Here is a 22,753-nt window from a genome sequence, read left to right on the forward strand (position 1 = left end):
AGAACTAAAAATGGCCATTGGCAATATGAATGAAGTCACTTCAGTTCTTTATGCCTTGTGTATAAAACATTAGTATATTTGCTTACATGAGTTGGAAGATTCAGCATAAAATTATAGCACTGTACTTTTTCCTCTCCTTAAACGAACTCCTGCCTCTTTAACTCTAGTCTCTTGAGCATGGACAAGAAAAATTAAAAGCTGAATGGTTTTATGATAGTTATGTAATCTTTGAGGAGATTCTTTTTTTTTTTTCTTTCTTTCTTTTTTTCTTCTTTTTTTTTGTTTTCCTTTCTTTTTTGTTTTCCTTTCTTTTTTCCCCTTTCTTTTTTTCCTTTCTTTTTTTTCCCTTTCCTTTTTTCCTTTCTTTTTTTTCCTTTCTTTTTTTTTCCTTTTCTTTCTTTCTTTTTTTTTTTCCTTTCTTTTTTTTTTTTTTTCCTTTCGAGTCTTGCTCTCTTGATCTGGAGAGAGTGCTGTGGTGTCATCACAGCTCACACTGCAACCTCAAACTCCTGGGCTCAAGTGATCCTCTTGCTTCAGCCTCCCGAGTAGCTGGGACTACAGTGCATGCCACCACACCCGGCTAATTTTTGTATTTTTTTGTAGATATGGGGTCTCACTCTTGCTCAGACTGGTCTTGAACTTCTGGGCCCAAGTGATCTTCCTGCCTCAGCCTCCCAGAGTGCTAGGATTACAGGCGTGAGCCACCGTGCCAGGCCTTGAGGTGGTTCTTGGGTCAGCTATGTCAGTACTTACACATACTTGCCTTTATGTTGGTATTGATTTCAATACTAAGATTTTATCACCTATAAGATGGTGCCTTATTTCTTCAAGTCATTCAGTTATTTTCGTTTAATTATAGAATTCTGCAGCTACTTCCCATGAAGATGTATTCTAGCCATCGTAGGCAGTATATCCTATTTTATTCCTCTGCCATTGCTTCATTTTTCACAAAAATAAACTTGTCAGGATTCTCTGACCTTTTGTATTTTTCTGAGATCAAATCTAAATTTTGTTTTAAATAGTACTGTGTTGTATATATTTTGTGGGTTTTTCAAAACTTCCTTGTTTTAAAGAGGGAAATTATACCCAGATTTTCAAGGAAATTTTATGATGGCTTCTGTATACTCTTCTCACATCTTTTCACCCAATGTTTATGCCATTTACTTTCATTTTATAGGTCTCACTTTAAGGACTGTTTTGTTGCTTTTGTTGTTGTTGTTGTTTTTGTTATTGTTGTTGAGTGCTAAGGCCTAGACTCGTTTTTTTTTTCTCTGACCTAAAGCACTTTTTATATACAGGTTCACAGTGTCTTATCCATGATTACAATAACCAAAATACCTGAAAAATGAAGTTTCTTCAAATGTTTAGCACCAAAACTCATTTGACAACACTTCTCTTGAATTGACATGAGACTCTACATAATCTTTGTTTGTCTCGGTTAGTGTGAGTATTCCTATGTTTCACTGTGTTTGGTTATGGGATGCTGCCCCTAATATCCATGGTGTTGTTACGTAATTTATGTTGTATCATGTTACTGCTCTGAAATCTAAAAAATTCTTATGTCTGAATCATTCAGCTTAAATGTTTTGGATCAGGGATTTTGGACCTATCTCTATATTAATAGCACTGATCACAATGTGGTGTGGCTGTCTGCTCCCTTATCTATCTTCTCTATTAGATTCTGAGCTAAGAAAGCTTTCCTGTTTGGATCCACAGATCTTAGTTTATTGCCTTAAACAGAGTAGGTACCTAATATTGAAATTGAATATCATTAATTGGGGTAAACTTACCAAGTGGATTATTGAACTTTTTTTTTCTTGTTCACATATTCTCTTCTTAAGCCATCTCTTCCCTGTTCTGTTTTCTTTCTTGTTAACTAGAATCTTGTCTTCACCATTAACAACAGTGTGGTCTTGAACAGCTTATTAAACACCTCTATATGTTAGTTTCTTCATTTCTAAAAATAGTATAGTGATTTTGCCTGCCTCATAGGATTGTTGTGAGGGCTAAACAAAAGGCTTCCTGGAACGTAGTTAGCACTCCTTTAGCTATTAACATGGCTGTTATTGATTCATGTCCTGTTGGTTGCTCTATTAACATGGTCAGCCATTTCCTTATTAATGGACTTTGAGGTCATTTTTCAGTGACTTTTTTTTGAGACAGCGTTCTTGCTATGTTGCCCCACCTGGTCTTGAACTGCTGGGCTTAAAGATCCTCCTGCCTCAGCCTCCAGAGTAGCTGGGATTACCAGCTTGCACTACTGTGCCCAGCTGATTTTTCAGTGCTTTGATGCTTCAAATGGTAGAGTAAATCCTTGTACATATGTCCCTAACTTATGGCCTTATTTTGGTAAGATAGATTCAAGTAGGACTGTTGCATCAGGGGTCCCAAATATTTTTAATTTTAATGGATACTTCCATGTTACTTTCCTAAGGAAAAAAAGAAATGTGGGGAAAGGTAGCAATTTTCCGTTCCCCCTTTATCCCACAATCTGTGAGGGCTTATTTGCCCATAACCTTATCAGCATTGGATTTTTTTCTCAGTCCATTTGATTTTTTCTATTATTTTGAAATAATTATAGACTCAAAGGAAATTGCAAAAATAGTACATAGAGTTCCACGTACACTTCACCTAGCTTCTTTCAATGATAGTATCTTATATAAATGTAGTACAATGTCAAAACAAGGAAATTGACATTGGTATAAGACTTTTAATTAAGGCTTGAATCTGTTTCATTTCTCCCAGTCAGACCAATAGTATCTTGATTTAATTTGCTTTCTTTTGACCACTGTTAAGTTTGAGCTTTTCATATGTTTTATTGGTCATTTACATTGATATTTTATGAATCATTTGTTCATAACCTTTATCTATTTTTTCTAATGGGTTGTTTGTGTTTTCCTCAATGAATCTCTTCTTAGAACTGTTAATCTTTGGTCTGCCATATATGTTTTGCAGTTAATTATCCCAGCTTCATATATTTTCTATATTTTGTTGTATTTTTTTCCCATTTAGAAATTTTTATTTTTATATACTCAGCATGTTTCTTTCTTTTGTGGTTTTTGGGTTTTTTTTCTCTTTTGTAGAAAGCTTTCTCTATCTTCTAGGTTATACTATTTTAATATCTTTTACATTTTGCCTTTTGGCCTTTAGTAAATTTGGAATATGTTTTTATATATCCTGTGAGCACTTTTTCCCTGGATATATAAGATATGCCTACACTGTTAAACTATTTTATTTAGAACTCTTTCAGTTTCTTATGACTTAAAACCTCAACAAAATTCCAAAGATGGGACTGGTTTAGGCAAGGCTTGATACAGTGGCAAAAGTAATAATGCTTCCTCCCCTTTTCTCATTTCTGCTCTTTCGGGTGTTGCATTTTTTCTGTGTCATTCCTCTGTCTGTCCTATGTGTTCTACTCTGATTGTAGATCCTTCCCTCATGGTCACACAATGACGGAAAGTTTTAGGCCTTACTTCCTAAAACCACCTGGAAAGAGAAAGTTTCCCTTTCTGAAGATTCTCTAGAGAGCAAATTTCTTTTCTCAAATCCCCAAGTAAATTACTCCTTTGATTGTTGGCCCTGATTAGGTCATGTATTTGTTCCTGAATCTGTCTCTGTGGACTTGGACCAGGGAGTAGGGTGGGACAAACTGATTAGCTTAAGCCAGTTTGGATTTACCCCTGTGATGAGCATGGGATTTAAGTCTTTCTCAACCACATGACTAAGAGTGGGAAAAGGGCTATTTCACAGGTAATTTTAGTACTATCTCCAGAAGAAGGAGGAACAGATACCAGGTAATCAAATAACAGGTAACCATGGCATGCCCTCATCTTCTTCCTACTAAATGTAAATGGTACCTTTTCAATTTATTATGATCTGTTTCTGCATTTGCTGTTTTCTTCTATCTGCAGTCTGTAAGAGTGCTCAGTTGCCCATTTTTCCTGTCTAGAAACATACTGCTTCAATAATAGCAGCTTGGAGTACAATTTAATCGTCTTAAGTCTCCCATCATTTTTTCCTAGAAATTTCTTGGCAATTTTTATTTATTTCTTGAATAGAAACTTTGGGATCCTGATTGGAATTGCATTATTTGTATTTTTAACATGCACATATCCAAATTGGATAAACATAGCTGTGAAAATCAACCTGGAGATGCCCAACACTTTCTTCAACAAAAGGTTTTTCTGTATTTTTGTTGTTGTTCTCCACCTGTGTTGTTAGGGGGAACAAACCTTTCCAGTGTTTGTCCCTCAACACTTTCATAGTACCAAAAGACAGTGGACTCAGTGTCCCTGCTCTCTTATCTTTAGGTATACCCAAGATATCTAATAGCCTCTTCTAGAAGATTTATTTTTGGTTATTGAATAGCAACAACAGAGACCTGAGAGGGAGAAGAATTGGAAATATGCAGTTAAGTTGCTGTATACCTTAGGTATTATGAGAAATTAAAAAAAAAAAAAAATTTAAGGACACCACACATCTTTAGAGACTCCTCACACCTTGTTTCCCATTTGATTGCTTCCATATGAACTTTCTGTGTGTTTGCTTGCTACTTGTATTTTTTGTATGAAATATTCTAATAGTTTATCTAACAATGTTTGTCATATTTTCCTTAGATATATGAAAACTGTCTTTAAGTATTATAGCACTGTCTTTAAATATTAATATTACAGCTCTTAACCTTATGCTAATACCTGTTTTTTAACAATGTTTTTCCTACTGCCTTTTATTTTCTATATTATACTTCATTTAGTTCTTAATTTTAATATTATCTAATTTCTTGATATTTTATAATTCCTGTTGCGTAAAAACTAAAGGTTAATCATCTAAGATAAACACCATTTTACTTAATTTTATGCTAGTCAATTTTGATATTTTATATTGAACTATTTAATGCATATGATTTCATTTGGCGTATGTTAAAAAGTGTGCATCTGATTTACAGTTCTCTTTCCTCTTTCTTAATATGTGAGTAATTATCTTAAACAATAAACTAACATTAGGCTCAGTGGTAAAATATTAGTGCCATTCCCTTAAGAAAGGGAGAAAGCAACAATGCCCGTTAATAATTTTTATTCCTGGCCGGGCGCGGTGGCTCACGCCTGTAATCCTAGCACTCTGGGAGGCCGAGGCGGGTGGATCGCTCGAGGTCAGGAGTTCGAGACCAGCCTGAGCAAGAGTGAGACCCCGTCTCTACTAAAAATAGAAAGAAATTATATGGACAACTAAAATATATATATACAAAAAAAAATTAGCCGGGCATGGTGGCGCATGCCTGTAGTCCCAGCTACTCGGGAGGCTGAGGCAGGAGGATCGCTTGAGCCCAGGAGTTTGAGGTTGCTGTGAGCTAGGCTGAAGCCACGGCACTCACTCTAGCCCGGGCAACAGAGTGAGACTCTGTCTCAAAAAAAAAAAAAAAAATAATAATAATTTTTATTCCTATTTGTTAGATAAGTACAAAAAGACAGGAAAATGAAATATGATTATAATTAGAAAATAATACATTTTTATAGATAATTTATCATATGCCTAAAATTCTAGAAAATATGATAAATGTATAGTAGAATTAATAAACATCTAACCAAGTTGCTATATACATAATGAATATTCATAAGCCTAATAATACCTTTCTGAGTGATGTCTTGTTAGGTTTAAATAGAAGAGATCATGGCAATGTGATAGTTTCATGACCCGACTTCAGTCTGATGCATCAGTATGCAAGGAAATTAATACCGTTTATTTGAATGTGTGTGCGTGTGTGTTTTTTCCTTTTTTACCTCTGGACAATTGTGAAGCTTGTGCTAAATAAAATAGTATGTTTACAAAATATATTTGTGATACTACTGTATTTTACATGACTGACTTGTTAGATACTGGATTGGGATTAAGGAATTATTTTTTCTTTAGATAGATGGGAAGGAATTTTACATGTTTTCTCCATGGCAGCCTCTTTCTATATTGATAGACTTTTTATGGTTTATAAAATGTGTGTAAGTCAAAGGAATACTAACCAATTAATTTTATCTTAAGTCAATATTAAATAGGGTATTCAGAGACAGAAACTAATCATTGTGTTCTTCGTCGTCTTTTTGTTTTGCAGTGGAACTTCCCCTCTTGCGTGCCTGAATGCAATGCTACACACAAACTCCAGAGGTGAAGAGGGCATCTTCTATAAGGTTCCAGGCAGAATGGGAGTATATACTTTGAAGGTAAATATTTTTGTTGGGGAGTCATTTAAAAAGAAAAAACAAGAAGTGACAACATAAAAAACAGTGTTTGAGTCATAGAGATAGAATTCTTGAATAGCTTATTTTTAGGAAGAGGTAGTATTTTCAACCTTATACCCAATACATTTTTTTTTTTAACTACTCTATAACTATCTATAGGTAGATCAGAGAAGTAACTTTATTTTTATTCATTATGATAATCTTATCTTGGAAGGATGAAATTTAAGTGACTTTCAATGACTTTTTAAAGAGCCTCAGAACATTTGAATAATAATTGAGTGTTACTGTGGAGCATTGTGGGTTACTTTCTCATTTAATTATCCACTACAATTCACAGTTGTGGTTATTTTTCCTTGTTTATAATGGAGAATGCCAAAGTTCAGAAGACTGGATTTTCTTGGCCATTGTTGGCCAGATAGTATCAGGACAAGACTATGAAACCAGATCTGATTGAACTCCCAAGCCCATATTCTTTCTTACAGCAAGCTTATTAATTTCTAATTCCTGCACTGAAAAGGAACTTTTACTTATCAGTGTCCTTTCACTTACAAACAGGAAAACCAACTCAGATGAGCTCGAGTAAGGCAGAATTTACCAGCTCATGTAACTGAAAATTCTAGGGAAACCCAGGCTAGATCCAGGAGTTCAGGCGATGTCATCAGGGTTTGGTCTCTCCACTTTCTATTGGCTTCATTCTCAGTCAGGCTCTTTCCTCATGGTACATAACTTCATTCCTATCACTCCACTCTGCAAGCTGTAAGTCTGGAGAGAAAAGAGTTAAAGAACTAAAGCAGGAGCCTCTTACAATTCTGATTTGGCTTAATTTTAATTAGTCTTAGATTCATCATCACCCTTGATATGAGGTTAAGATTAAGGCTGCTCAAGCAAGGTGAATTGAGGAGAGAGGATTTTCCCCAAAGGAAATTTATCAGCAGAATGAATAAATACTTGGCAGGCAATGACTATGTCCATCTATATGTGCATTACCTTTTTAGCTTTGTGCTATGCTCGGTGGTTGTATGGAGACCACTAACATTAAAAAGATCTAATCTACCTGCCTATCTCCTTTTTATATACTTTGTTGAACTTCCTGAGGTGATAGGACTTTACTCCCACATGGAGCTTTCTGCATTTCCTTTTGGTTTTAGCTGTTCCATATTGTTAATACAATTGATTAAATGTGCCTACTCTATTATAGAGATAGGGAAAAAACCCGAAGTGTTTTTCCTACTCTCACACACCACTCAGTGCAATACTTCTGACACCAGATATATGGGGCTTTCTCCTTACATACCATGCAATTGTACAGTGGACATCAGCTGGGTGTCTTCTAATTCAACTCATTTCTAACACTGTCTGGAGATAGTGTCAGATCCCACAGGTTGAGGGCTCAGTCCCACCAGACTGCCTCCTATTTCAGATGCCAATCACAAGTCCCAGATTGTGACCTGTACTTCTGACTGACTTGCTGTAAATTAGGATTCCCCCCTCGGGTTTGATTAATTTGCTAGGATAGCTCACAGAACTCAGAGAAATGCTTTACTTGTATTTACTCATTTATCATAAAAGATATTACAGAGGATCCAGATGAACAGCCAGATGGAAGAAATGTACAGGGTGAGGTATGTGGGAAGGCATACAGAGCTTCCATGCCTTCCCGATGTGCTTCTATGCCCCGATGCCTCCTTGTGTTGAACTATCTTAAAGCTCTCCAAAATCAGTTCTTTTGGGTTTCTATAGAGGCCTCATTACATAGGCACTATTGATTAAATCACTGGCCGTTGGTGATCAGCTTAACCTTCAGCTCCTCTCCCCTCCCTGAAGTTGGGGAGTGGAGTGAAAGTTCCAGCCCTCTAATCACATGGTTGGTTCCTCTGGCAACTAGCGCCTATTCTGAGGCTATCCAGGAGTCCAACAAGAGTCATATTATTAGAACAAAAGTGCTTCTATCACTCAGGAAATTATAGAGGTCTGAGGAGCTCTGTGTCAGAAACCAGAGTCAGAGACCAAAATTGAGAACAAAAGATTCTCCGAGTACCACTATTGCTTAGGAAATTACAAGAACTAAAAGGAGCTCTATGTCAGGAACTGTGGTCAGAAACCAAATATATATTTCTTCTGTATCACAATACCACATCTATGCTGGATACTATAGAGGCTATAAGAGAGATAAACTGTGGTTCCTGATCTCTTGAAGTTCACATTATAGTTAATGAAATAATTGCATGCTCAGAAAATGCACTGTGCTGTAAAGTAATGCGGTAATATAGACAGAGATGAATTTGGAATAAAGGGATCTAGAAGGTTTTTTGTTGTTAACTTGTAAGATTTGAGCTGGTAATCGTCAGATAAGTGATGAGAGGAAGGACCTTCCAGGACATGGGAATAGCTTAAGGAAAGGCACAGATGGAAGGATTCATAATGGATTTGAAAGTAGAGGAAATTGGAGTGGTTAGACCATAATCTTTGTGTGGGTTTATGTGGTAAGGAGTGAGGGTGTGGTAAACGTTAGGTAGAGATCAAACACTGGAGACATTTGAAAACCTGACTGAGCTCTGTGTGTGTGTGTGTGTGTGTGTGTGTGTGTGTGTGTGTGTTTAATAGATGGCAGTGGTTTCTCAGGAGAATAGCAGGATCAAATCCATTTTTTATGAAGATAATTCAAGTAGGGTAGATTTTGAAAAGGATGGAGCAGGAAATCTATCAAAAAGGTGATTATACTCATTTGGAAGAGATACTTAGAGCCTCAACTAAGAGAGTGGTAAAAGAGACGGAGGCAAAGGACATTAGAGAAATAGAACATATAGCATTTGGAGTGAGTAAAAGAGGGGTTGAAAATGATTCTAAAATTTGGGGCATGAGCAGTTGATACTGAAGGGGTCACAAGTTTAAGAAAAGAAAGTAATTATATTTATATTTCATATACTTGTTGAACTTACAGGTCAAGATGTCTAGCTGGCAACTAACTCTGTAAAACTGTCCTGCATTTTGAAGGAAAGAATAGAAAAATATGGGATGTGTATTTTAAGAAAGTGTATAACATAAGAGATGGCTCAGAGAGAAGTGGCACTGGGACATAAACTTAAATAGAAAGTAACTGTTATTTACTAGATTGAAGTTTATAGCTTGGCTGTAATGTGTCATATGGGTGCCAGTTGCATGTAGGAGGGTCACATTTTGTGTGTCAGAATTATTTTTTATCTGATTATAAAAATAAATTATGTGGGAAAATAAAATGTTGAAGGAAAAAAGAACTATCCATAGTTTTATAACTTAGAAATAATATCCATTAATGTGTTTAGCTATATGTATATATTTTTATTTATTACATAAATATGTAGTAGCAAATATTTATTGTGCTCTTAGACCAGAAACTATTCTTAGCATTTTACAATTATTAGCTCATTTAACTTCAGAATGATCTTTTATTAAGGTAGGTACTATTATCTCTACCTTATAGAGATAGGGAAACTGAGGCATGAGACATTAAGACCAAGGGCCTGACAGGTTAAGACTATGACCAAGTCTGCACAATTAGGAGAAGATAAAGAGAGTCATGTGACTTTTTTTTTAAATGATTTCTTTCTTTTCTTTTTTTTTTTCCTGCCAACAATTTGATTTTTCAAAATGACTTCTTTTTTCTTGACCCTTGCTACTTACCAATATTCAGGAACCAGTTAGATTCAAATAACGCACTATCTTTTGCTATCCACAGTCTGAATTCTCTAACTGAATTCAGAGCACATAACGGTACTTGCACACACACACACACACACACACACACACACGGATGTACGTATGTTTAACAAAACTGTTATTATGTAGTTTTTTATCCTGAATATTTACCTGGACTACCCAATTTTTGTCTAATTTAAGCCTCTATTTTACCTGCACGTGAATGTTGTGTATAATTTTATCTTTGGATGTAAATGGAAACGTTAGCTTATTTGACCCAAAAAGAGAGATGACAGGAATTCAGAAGATATTGCCAGTTCTGCTACTGAATCCTATGATGCTAAAAATTAATCAGTGCAATTAAATTGCAACATTGCATACCAGAAATTTAATTCCTGTTTGCTGAAATGGTAATGATTAATCCTAATTGGATGCCTACATTTTCAGAAAGATGTGCCGGATGGGGTGAAAGAGCTATCAGAAGGTTCAGAAGAAAGCAGTGATGGTCAGTCAGATTCCCAGAGTTCTGAGAACAGCAGCAGCAGCAGTGATGGTGGCAGCAACAAAGAGGGAAAAAAGAGCAGGTGGAAAAGGAAAGGTAAATCTACCTGATACAGTGCTAAATGCTATAGGGCAAATGTCCTTGTTAGTAGTTCCTCTTTTCCCAGACCCCAGGTCAGTCAATCTCTTTCTCTTACCCTCCAGAACACTACTGTCCCGGGAGAGTTTCCTGCAGTGATGGAAATGTTTATATCTTTACTGCCCAGCACAACACAGTAGCCATTAGCTACACCGGCCTATTGAAAACTTGAAATATGGCTAGTGTGACCAAGACATTTCTTTTTAAAAATCCTTTCTTTTTGAGAGCAGTTTTACGTTCACAGCAAAATTGATTGTAAGGTAAAAGATTTCTCTTGTACCCCCTACCCCCACAGATGCATAGCCTCCCTCCACCAGCGTCCCCCACCAGAGTAATACATTTGTTACAATTGCTAACTCTACATTGGCATGTCATTATCACCCAAAGTCCATAGTGTACAGTAGAATTTATTCTTGGGGGGAAGTACATTATATGGCTTTGGATAAATGTGTAACGTATAAATGACATGTATTCACCATTATAGTATCATACAGAATAGTTTCATTGACCTGAAATCCTCTGTGCTCCATGTATTTGTACCTTCTTCCCTCCTAACCCTTGGCGATCACAGACTTTTTATCATTTCCATAGTTCTGCATTTTCCAGAATGTCATATAGTTGGAAACTTTTCAGATTGGCTTCTTTTATTTAGTAATTTGCAGTTAAGATTGCTCCACATTTTTTCATGGCTTGATAGCTCATTTCTTTTTAGCGCTGAATAGTATTCCATCATTGGATATACCACAGTTTATCCATTCACCTACTGAAAGACATCTTGGTTGTTTCCAAGCTTTGGCAATTATGAGTAAAGCTGCTGTAAACATCTACGTGCAGTTTTTGTGTGGGCATAAGTTTTCAACACTTTCGGGTAAATACCAAGGAGTGAGATTGCTGGATCATATAGTTGAGAGCATGTTTAGTTTTGTAAGAAACTGCCAAACTGTCTGCCGAAGTGACTATTTTTGCATTCCCACCACCAGTGGGTGAGAGTTCCTGTTGCTTCATATCCTCTGCCAGCTATTGGTGGTGTCATTGTAATGGATTTTGGCCATTCTGTTAGGTGTGTAGTGGTATCTAGTTTTAATATGCATTTCCCTGATGATGTGATGTAGAACATCTTTTCATATGCTTATTTGCCATCTTTATATTTTTGCTGAGATGTCTGTTCAGGTCTTTGGCCCATTTTAAAATCAGATTGGTTGTTTTCTTATTGTTGAGCTTTAAGAGTTCTATGTATATTTTGGGTAACAGTCCTTTATTAGATATATCTTTTGCAAATATTTTCTGTGTCTTGTCTTTTTATTTTCTTGGCAGTTTCTTTCAAGAGCAGAAATTTTTAATTTTAATGGCATCTACCTTATCAATTCTTTCTTTTATGGATTTTGCCTTTGGTGTTATATCTAAAAAGTCATTGCCAAACCCATTATTATCTAGTTTTTCTCTCATGTTATGTTATGTTCTAAGATTTTTATAATTTTGTGTTTTGTGGTCCATTTTGAGTTAATTTTTGCGAAGGACCTGAGATGTGTGTCTAGATTCATTTTTTTACATGCGATTGTCCAGTTAGGAATTTTTAATTTAATTTTAAAGTTTATTTTAATTTAAATTTAAATATAGGAATTTTTAATTTAATTTTAAAGTTTATTTTAATTTAAATTTAAATAGGATAGTGGCTACCACATTGGATAACATTCTAGGTTTTATCTGGATTTGTTCTTGGTTCTTGGTGATCCATAGCCTTTTTTAGGATGCTCTTATTTTATTTGCTGCTCTAATCCTCTCGTTTAAACTTTGAGCACTTAATGCTCTAACAACTCTCTCCTTACTAGGAAAAGAATGCTTTCCATTTCTACTAGCAAACACTAAATTTAATCTGCTATTCTTTACTCTCATCCCCTGTTCTGTGTCTGCTTCATAGCTCACCAAAAATTACTTTCTTTAGGGAATAATGTGTTTTGCTCTAGCTTCCCTGGAATGGATTTTTCAAGGATACATTTTATTACCTATTCCTGCTAATTATTCTCTAGTTTCTTGTCAGAGTATTTGAAGAGGGCAAATCTTTTTTACCCCAATATTTATAATTTAGCTGTACATGGTGAGGCAAATTTGAAGCCAACTCATGATGATTCTTTTATAAGGACTGACATAGAGATATTCCAGAGCGAAGTAGACATTCAGGATTTTCCCTAACTTGAATATCCTCTTAGATTTGAGTGATGATAGATGAGCTGTCTTTGCCTCTAGAAGCTAAGGTTATGTTTGCAGGATACTAGCCTCATTCATTTAAGTGCCTTCAGAGCTATTAATATGTCTGTATCAGAAAAGTAGTTCTGATTCATCACCATCCTTGTGTTTAATGTTTGTGCTACTCCTGGAGAGAATCAAGTTAATTGGTGGCCTCACCTATGCTCTCTGATATAGTTACTGCATATGCAATTTGGGCTAACTTTGTAATCAGAGGATCCTAGCTTTGAGATCACAACCACTTGGACAACTACTCAGACTTCAGTTGTTAGGAACAAATGCAATGAAAGCAAGACAAATGGGGCCTCTGAACAATATTCTTGATGTGTAATTTTAAAGTAATCCCTGTTAATAGTAAAAGGAGGTGTGGTGCTAGGGCCTTCTATTCTTCAGGTCCACTAAGCACCTATTTTTGAAAGGGTGAAGCCAAAAGTGAAAAGAGCTCTGGCTCTCCCCTGCTTCTCCCCAATTTAAACTTTTCTTTTTAAGTTTGGAAATTGTACATTTAAAATTAGGAACCAAGCCAGGTTATCAGACAAGTGAAACAATTAGCAAGATTCATGTTTCCTGTATGGGGTTAGAACGGGGAAATCAATATTAAAGGTCAGTCTAGTAAACTAGCAACAAAATCATTGTTTAGGAATATATATATGGGAGTCCTTGCTTTTCAAGAGTCAGATATGCAGCAGTAGCTGTTCGAGTAGTGACTGTTGCATCTGTGCTTTTTGTGCTCAGAAATAATGATTATTAATGGCCATCTGTAAGGATTTTATGTAAATGTTTTAAGATATAGGAAGATCTAAGAAATAATCATAGAACCCTATTTTCAGTAGCTTAACAGGTAGATTTGAATAGCATAACCTTACCTTGCACTCTGCATAATAATAGAAGACATTAACAGCAGAATAATATCAAATTCTAAATTGGGTCCAGTTAAGTTGTTTTTGAGCTGTGTTTCATTCATTCCTCTTCTAGAAATAATCACAATGTTGATTATTTGTCCTTGGTTTACAATAAGACGACATGTTCTATAAAATTCTTTTCTGGGTTTAGGTGGTCTAGAAAACTGAGAGGACAATGAGCTGTATGTGGTGTTTGGAAGGTGGGGTGAGAGGTGCACATGATGTCTCCTATAATTCACATTTACCTAAGCAGCTCTGATATTCTCAAGAAATGGATGAATGCCACGCTACTAATAATGAAGAATGATTTAGTTTCTTATAGAATATGTATCTGTCATTCATGGGCCATACATATGGTATAAATACCATGTGAATTTTTAGGTATATATGTTTATGAATGTTTTTGTAGTACAGTGAAAATTAAAGTGACAGACTTGTAGCCAGCAGTGATACTAGCTGCAGCATGCAGCAAAGCAGTTCTAAATCAGTTTTAGTTATCAATAAAGGTAAAGCAAACTAATTGTGCCTATTCTTTTTCTTACTTAGGGCTTTTACTCTCAATCTGACATCACTGTGTTTCAAATGCATTGTAAGACAGGAAGAACATTGAGATAGTATCAAAACCCACTTCCTTTTATGTACAAAAATAAAGAGCTCCGACAGCAAAACTGATACTTCTAGTTGAAAATCGATAGAAACTCTCTTGATAATATGTATAACTTTCAGCCAAATAGGAACAGAGAATTGAACCTTGAAATTCAGTCCAATATTAAAGCTAGTTTATTGATTTCTATGTAAAGTAGAAGAACTTAAAAGCTTGTAGGTTCTGGTTCTTAGTTTTCAGATAGGAAACAATGTTCAGAGAAGAGTTTTATGGAATTCCAAGCCAAGGTAAGGTGGAGTAAATCCAGAAAATGATTACTAAAATCAACTTATTTTTGTTGCTTTTTTATGATCATAGTCAAGTCTCTGCCTTTTCCCTAAAATAAAGTATAATATTGTATAATGAAGCAACTGTAGGAGTATTATTTTTATCTTCTTCTGATAGAGATTTTAGTCTGCTTTTAAAGTGTCTTATGAAAAAAATTAATTATATGTAGTATGCATTTTCTTTGTAAGTAGTCACTACATCCAGGAACATAAACTAATGTAATTTTACTGCTTGTTCATAACTACTTTTATTCATGAATTTGATATATATTGTGTCTGGAGTTATTTAAAATACCATAGACCTATCTGCCCTCTGACATCATTTGTATGTGTGTGCGTGCAGAACTCCTTTTGACAAAGTTAACTTGGGTGGAGAGAGACCTATGGGAGATGTTTTCTTTTCCTCTGGGGTTGTTGGTGGTTTTAGCTCTGTCTTGTACTGTAGATGGCTACTCTTTTAGGACTTGGCTAGTCCTTTCCCGCTTTGGTTAGGGGACTCTTTGCATATTATTAATTAGGAATCTCAGCTCAGGTTGGAGTAGACTGCACTTGGTGTGGAGAGAAGGGATTTAGAACTGAAAAGGATCTGTTACCTCTAAAGAAAGACTATTGTTAGAATAAAATCTCTCCCTCAAGAGAAGCATACTTTTTTAAAGAGCAAAATCATTTTGGAAACTCGGGTTGTTATCAGTCTTTCAACTATCAATTCTTCGACTATATATAGCTCTTAAGTTTCAATTTTGTTATTACTGCTCCAGTTTTTCTGATAGTCTCCCCAATACTTCAGAAGGGCCCATTGAATATCTTCAGGAGAAAATAAAAATTTAAGCCAGAGATTCTTTACTAATTAAAACTTTTAACTCAACTGCATCTGATGTTAATAGTTCATATCTTTTTGACTATGTTCAATATTATAATCAGCTGTTGAAATGGAAAATTCTCAATTCTCTAATGTATGTGAAAAGTAGTATCTTCTGAACTTATATTCAGTGAGTGGTAGATAAATATCCACTGACACTACTTTAGTAAACCGTATAAAATTGATGAACCTTAAGTTCTAAAATTTGTTTTAAAAGTTTTTCTGAAAACACTATTAAGCTTTAAAAAATCATTTCTTTACTGGATTACTGTTTGAGTTTTTTCTGTGCACAATTTTTTTTGTTTTTCAAACCAAATAATAGTAACTGCTGATCTTTTGATCAGAAATTTGTTAATCTTTTGCTATGTATGTTTCTATGGAAGCAATCATTTTTGTTTCTAGTTAGATTAAAAAATATTCTTAAATAAGAATTCTTTCAATCTGTTGAGCAGTCCACATTGGAGTACTAGTCAGTTAGGTTATAATCTTAAAAAGTATTGTTTAAGCCATTAGTTTATTTACAACAACCAAAGTAACATCTCTGTTTACTTGCCACACTCATTCTTTCTCCAGTTAATATTATTTGCCAGATATTTGGGAATCAAATTTGAATAAGATGTGGGCCATCACATCTAGTGGTATAAAAAATAAGCAGATAATTAGCACATGACTTAATAAGTCACATGTGTTTATATTTATCATATTATGACAACATTAGGGAAGGGATACTAAGTTAAGTTCACCTGAGTTAGTAAGTATTTTATGAATTATAAAAAGTTCCAAGATATTCTCCTTCCCTTGAGAGTTTAACCACTAGGGAAGACAGGTTTATTATGGAAAGAAAACATATATAAAAGCAAGAAGGTGGATGTGTACACAGTGATTTCAGGAAGCCATAGGAAGATAAGTTTGGCTGGGATTTGTGGAGGGAAAGAAAATTGGATCAGACTTAATCTTTTATTTATTTATTTATTTATTTAATTTATTTAGAGACAGAGTCTCGCTTTGTTGCCCGGGCTAGAGTGAGTGCCGTGGCATCAGCCTAGCTCACAGCAACCTCAAACTCCCGGGCTTAAGCAATCCTACTGCCTCAGCCTCCCGAGTAGCTGGGACTACAGGCATGCGCCACCATGCCCGGCTAGTTTTTTCTATATATTTTTAGTTGGCCAGCTAATTTCTTTGTATTTTTTTTAGTAGAGACAGGGTCTCGCTCTTGCTCAGGCTGGTCTCAAACTCCTGACCTCGAGCGATCTACCCACCTCGGCCTCCCAGAGTGCTAGGATTACAGGCGTGAGCCACCGTGCCCGGCCCATCAGGCTTAATCTTTAGTGGTAGTGTCATTATTTGTAGGTTGTTGGTGTGCACAAAGTAATTTCTTAGGAAAATTAAGGTATGGATCAGAAAAGAGAGAGAATGGCAACACTGGTGACTCTTCCAAATTTTCATAGCCAGGTACCAAGAGGAACAAGATTGTTTATAGACCTTTTTTCTGTTGGTTTCATTCTCTTGTCCATTAAGTATGTGAGTTAATATACTTGCTTCTTTTATTTGTTTTTCTACTTGCTAGTGTTTAGGTTAGCTCAGTTTATCTCTGATCACTGGTACATAGATTAAAAGAATTCATTTCCATTTTATTGTTGAGAATCATTTGTTGTGGGTAGTATATTTCCCTGGTGTAGGATTGGACATTAATTGGTGACATGATTAGTTTCATTTGAAGTAAAAGTGGTAATAGAGAAATGTGAGGGATTATTTTTCTGTAAGTGCCACTTTGTAAGAAAAGATTATAAGCAGGGCCTTGATATATTAATAGTTAAAATGCACCCTTAATGTTTGTTTTTCAGACACGGTCTTATTTTTAATATCTTTGTCTTTTTCAAGATGCAATCCTGGAAAACTTCTTGCTTATGCCCTTCTCACACACCCCCATTCCCACGACCACTTCCTCAGGTGGTGGTTAGGTGGTTTAGTCTCAAATTATTCATCATAAAAGACCAATTTTTCCCTTCAATCCATTTTGGATGATACTTTTGTAAGTGCAATGAGAATGGCACAGCAATGTCAAATTTCTGTGAAAGTATCTAAATGTTTATTCTCACTTTTGTATTTATGGATGATTTTTCAGCCTTATTAAAAGGGAGTACCAAATGCTATTTTTAAAGAAGGAAAAATGTGAAATGATCTTTTTCTTTTTTTGAATTGAGAACAGAAAATAATTCCACCTCCACCAGTAAATATTAATTAATCAGTTGATAATTTACTATAATGATCCTTTGTCAGCACTGCAGAGACATCATGCCATCTCCCAGTCACTATTCATCCTTTCTCAAAAGTAACCACTGTCCTGACTTCTGTCAATATAGGTTTCTTTTTCCTATTTTTAAATTTTTTATTAGATTATAATGTGTACGGATTGAGTATCCCTTATCTGAAATGCTTGGGACCAGAAGTGTTTTGGATTTTGTATTTTTTTAGATTTTGGAATATTTGCATTATATGGATTGAGCATCCCAAATTCAGAAAATCCAAAATTTGAAGCACTCTAATGAGCATTATATTGGCCCTCAAAAAGTTTCAGACTTTGGAGCATATCAGATTTTCAGATTTGGGATGCTCAACCTGTATTCATTAAAGTACACATATTATATAAGTATACAGCTTGTTGAGTTTTTCACAAACAGAACAGCACCATGAAGCAGCACCTGGATCAAGAAGCAAAATATTAGTCCAGTAGGCCTCCCTGTGCTACCTTCTAATCCTACCCATCGCGCCAAAGTAACTGCTCTAACAACTTCTAACAGCATAGATGAGACTTGTCTAAAATAGAATGATATCCAGAGACAGTTTTTAAACTTATATAAATCAAGTCATATTATGCATTTTTTTGCTCAAAGAATGTTTGTAAGATTGATCCATATTTTTGTCTGTAGAAATATATCAGATTCTTAAATCTGTATACCATTCCATTGTATAAATATCTACCAGTACTCAATTTTATTAATATATTCTACCACTGATGAACATGCAAGTTATTTCTGTTTTTTGCCTATTACAATTAATTCTACTGTTTGTTTTTTTAAGACAGGGTCTCACTCTGTCACCCTGGCTAGAGTGCAGTGGCATGATCATAGCTTACTGCAACCTCAAACCCCTGGCTGGGCTCAGGTGATCCTCCTGAGTAGTTGGGACTACAGGTGCACAACGCCATGCTTGGCTAATTTTTTCCATTTTTTGTAGAGATGAGGTCTCACTCTTGTTCAGGCTGGTCTTGAGCTGGCTTCAAGTGATCCTCCCGTCTTGGCCTCCCAAAGTGCTAGGATTACAGGCGTGAGCCATCAACCTAATTCTACTGTTTTTTAATGTCTTTCTTCTTTTACTCATTTCTGTTGGGTATATACTCCATAGTGGAATTAACTATACTATTAATATGTACAACCAAGCAATCTTCCAAGTAGTTATACTAATTTACATTCTCACCAGCAATGTATTGGAACCAACAGTGTTCCAGTTATTTTACATGATCACCAATGCTGGGTATTGGTAAGTCTTTTTAATTTTAGGCTTCAGTGAGTAAGTAATTGTATCCCATGTGGTTTTAAGTTGCCTTTCCATGATTGCTAATGGAATCTGACTCCTTTTCATTATTAATCATTTGGATATCATCTTTGGTGCAGTGCCTGTTCCAATCTTTGTCCACTTTCTCTATGGATTATCTTTTTCTTTGTAACTTGTAGTTCTTCATATTTTTCTTTGTTGAATATATTTATTGCAAATAACTTCTCTCCTCTGTGGCTTGTCTTCTCATTCTTGAAGGTATCTTTTGATGAATACAATTTCTTAATGTATTCTTATTTCCTTTCTTAGGCAAATAGCCTATTACGCTGACATGAAGGTAGCTTCCTCTGTGTCTTTGAAAAGCTTTATTCTTTTATCTTTTACATTAGATCTACAAACTATCTGGAATTTTTCTGTATTGTATGAATAAGGATCATCATTTTATTTGTTTATCCCTACATGGATATCTAAATTATCTAGCACCATTTTTTTAAAAGGCTGTCCTTTCCTTTACTTCATTGCATTGTCCTCAGTGTCATAAGTCAGTTGACCATACATTTATGGGTTGGTTTCTGGATTTTGTTCCATTGACATATTTTATCTTTCCTTATAGTAATACCACCCCCTTTTAATTACTATAATTTTGTAATTAATCTTGATATCTGGCTCATCTCCATGTAAATTTTAGAAGTGTCTTGTCAGTTTCCACGTGTTCCTGCTCTTATCAGCCTGTTCTGATTTTGGTTAGGATTGCATTGATTCTGCAGATCAATTTGAGTTCTGTTGACATGTTTACATTATTGAGCCTTTCAATCCACGATTGTGGCATATTATTCTATTTTTTGCAGTTTAATTTCTTTTATTAATGCCATGGCCTTTTCTGTGTAGAGCTCTTATACACTTTTTATTAGAACTATTTCTTGACAGTTTTATTCTATTGTGAATGGCTTTAGAATTTTTCCATCTTGTAGTTGTTGATATAGAGAAATACAGTTAATTTGCATAAATAGACTATCAGTGTCTTTGAAGGGTTTAGGATTTTATCTTATTTGTAAGCTAACAAGTTACCCTCTGACTGGGTCATGGATATTGACAGAAGATACAGAACTTCTGAGTCAAAGAAAAATGACCATATTATCTACAACATAGCAAGCAATATGAATATCAGCATATTTTTTGTGTCAGTTCCCCTTTACTCCCAGGTGTCACAGGACCAGATACATGCTACTCATGTAGTGGGTTTGCATCTCAGCCAAGAAACATTAAGCTTGAGGGATTCATTGATTTTATTGTAAGTAAAAGCAAGCATACTTTGCCTGGGAAGAGATACTGCCTCATCTCAAGGTTGCTTGCTGCAAACATAACCCTGAGAGATGGCCTAGGTAAAGAGTGTTCAGGGGCTTGCATTTTTGGTATACCCATTGTGTACGTACAGCAACATTCAGGGCCCATGGTAGATTGCCTCTCCCAACATTTTGACATTGCACCAACATTGCTGAATTAACTTCTAAAATCTCATACTTTATATATAGTTTTAATCTTAGGATTGTCTACTTATACAAACATGTGATTTATGAATAATGCAGCTTTATTTTTTTGCCATATTATACTGGCTAGGGCTTCCAGTAAAGAGTGGAATGGAAAGGGTAATTGGTATTACCCTTTCCAAAATTCCCTGTCTTTAAGGTAAAGCTTTTAATACTATGACATTTTAAGAATGATATTGACTGTAGTAGGTTGTTTGTAGACACTCTAGGACAGGAGTGGGAACCTGTGGCCTTCTAGGCCTTTAAGTGTGACCTAGTATAGGAGATCATCCAAATTCTTTTTAGAAGCAAATTTTCAAAATTTTCCAGAGATTACAGAGTTATCTAATGAATATCGAAGCAAAATCTTAAATAAAAAACTACCGCATAGAATCCAATTATACATTTAAATTATATATCATAAATGGAATTTTTGGATTGTATATATGGTCACTACTGGAAAATCCATTATTATTCATCATATTAATAGAGCTAATGTGAAAAATCATTTGCATCTCTATTCTTGCTGAAAAGGCCTTTGGGTAAATTTAATTCTGAATAAAATATAGAATTGATGGATACTTCTTTAACATAACTTAGTCAAAAAAACAGTATTTAAAGGGGGAAACATGAGTAGCTTACTCTTTAGTGAGAACAAGTGAAGAACATGGTACCCGCTATCTCCATTCTTTTAACATTTTGTTAGGGATATTTATTGCAACGTGGGTAAGTAAGAGAAAGCAGTTGGAATAACATGCAACAAGACTCAGAAAGGAAAGGGTAAAACTTCTTTTTTCAGATGATATGATTTTGTATCTGAGAAACACAAAAGAATCAATGAAGATAAATATCGGTAAGGAAGAGAATTTAGTAAAGTAGCAGGATGTCAATAAAATTAATATTAACGTATAGCAGTCAACTACCTTACATATAGATAATAATGAAAAAAGAACACATTTGCAGTAACAACATCAACAAGAAAAACATCCGAGCATTGCCTTTGTAACATTTGTGCAAAGGTGTTGAAACAACTGAATAGCCAAAAAGATGAAAGTGTGTCCTTTTTCACATCACATTCCAGGATAAATTCCAAACAAATTAGAGATATAATAAATGTAAAACATAAAAGACAACATGGGTGAATTTCTTTTAAAACCTGAGAATAGTGAAACTTTTTTCTCTATTGCTTTTGAAAGCATGTGTTTATCTTTTGGCCTAGCAATTCCCTAAGAATCTATCTCAAAGGTATACTCTCAAAGGTATATGTTCAAAAATACAAAAAATACAAAATGGCGTAGATTAAATAGACCAGTGTTTCTCAAACTCGAGCATACATCAGAATCACTTGGAGAACTTACGATGCAGATTCCTGGAACCTACCTTCAGAGTTTCTGATTCAGTAGATCTGGGCATGGACCCAATAATTTGCATTTCTATTAGATTTTTAGGTAGTGATGGTTTTGTTCTGGGTACCAATCCTTAGGAACTACTGTTAAGACATTGCAGTGATAAGAGCAAAAAACCAGAGAGAACCCATCAACAAAGTCTGGTGGAAGAAATTATGGTATGTCTACATAATGGAATTCTATGCAGGATATTCTCTAGGATATTTTAAGTGAAAAAAAGTGCTAGACAGTTAATAGTATATGATCTTTTGTTTAAAGAAATTAGTAAAAATATTAAAAACATGTATATAAAAAAGCAAAAACACAGTTAAAACACAATGGAAGGGTAAACCAAACTATTAAAAATGATTTTCTATAGGAAAAGAGAGGTATAATGATGAATTAGGATAATTTTCTAGGAAATTTAGTTAAGGAAGGGAGCTAGACTTACATAAAGCAATTTTATAATTTTATGTAATTAAAACAAAATTTTAAAATATACTTTCTAGAAATATGAAATAAAGTAAACTAAAGTATATGCTAAATTTGTGGCATAATGGCATGGATAACTTAATGTGAGATATATCTTAGGTGTGTGAGACCAGACACTAATCTTAAACAGCATTCAGTAGTCTTATTTTTAGTAATTAGATTGGCATGGTTTCTTTGAAACTACATCTATAAGAGAAAGCAAGTCAATACATTAGTAATGTTACTAGGAACCGAGATTATTAGGGAAGAAGAAACAGGATAAAACATAAAATCAGAAAAGTTAAGTGACAAACCTATAATCTTAAATTTGAATTTGGT

General features: G+C 34.9%; 1 protein-coding gene across 1 annotated transcript in view; it reads left to right on the top strand.

The window, feature by feature from the left end:
* ASXL2 (ASXL transcriptional regulator 2) overlaps window positions 1–22,753 on the top strand; it is a 121,291-nt gene that overhangs the window by 63,168 nt on the left and 35,370 nt on the right. Inside the window, exons 4-5 of the mRNA XM_069494516.1 lie at window positions 6,101–6,209; window positions 10,350–10,500. Of these exons, the coding sequence (XP_069350617.1) occupies window positions 6,101–6,209; window positions 10,350–10,500 (260 nt within the window). The remainder of the gene's footprint in view (window positions 1–6,100; window positions 6,210–10,349; window positions 10,501–22,753) is intronic.

This window comes from Eulemur rufifrons, chromosome 19, assembly GCF_041146395.1.
Source record: "Eulemur rufifrons isolate Redbay chromosome 19, OSU_ERuf_1, whole genome shotgun sequence".
Classification (NCBI taxonomy): Eukaryota; Metazoa; Chordata; class Mammalia; order Primates; family Lemuridae; genus Eulemur; species Eulemur rufifrons.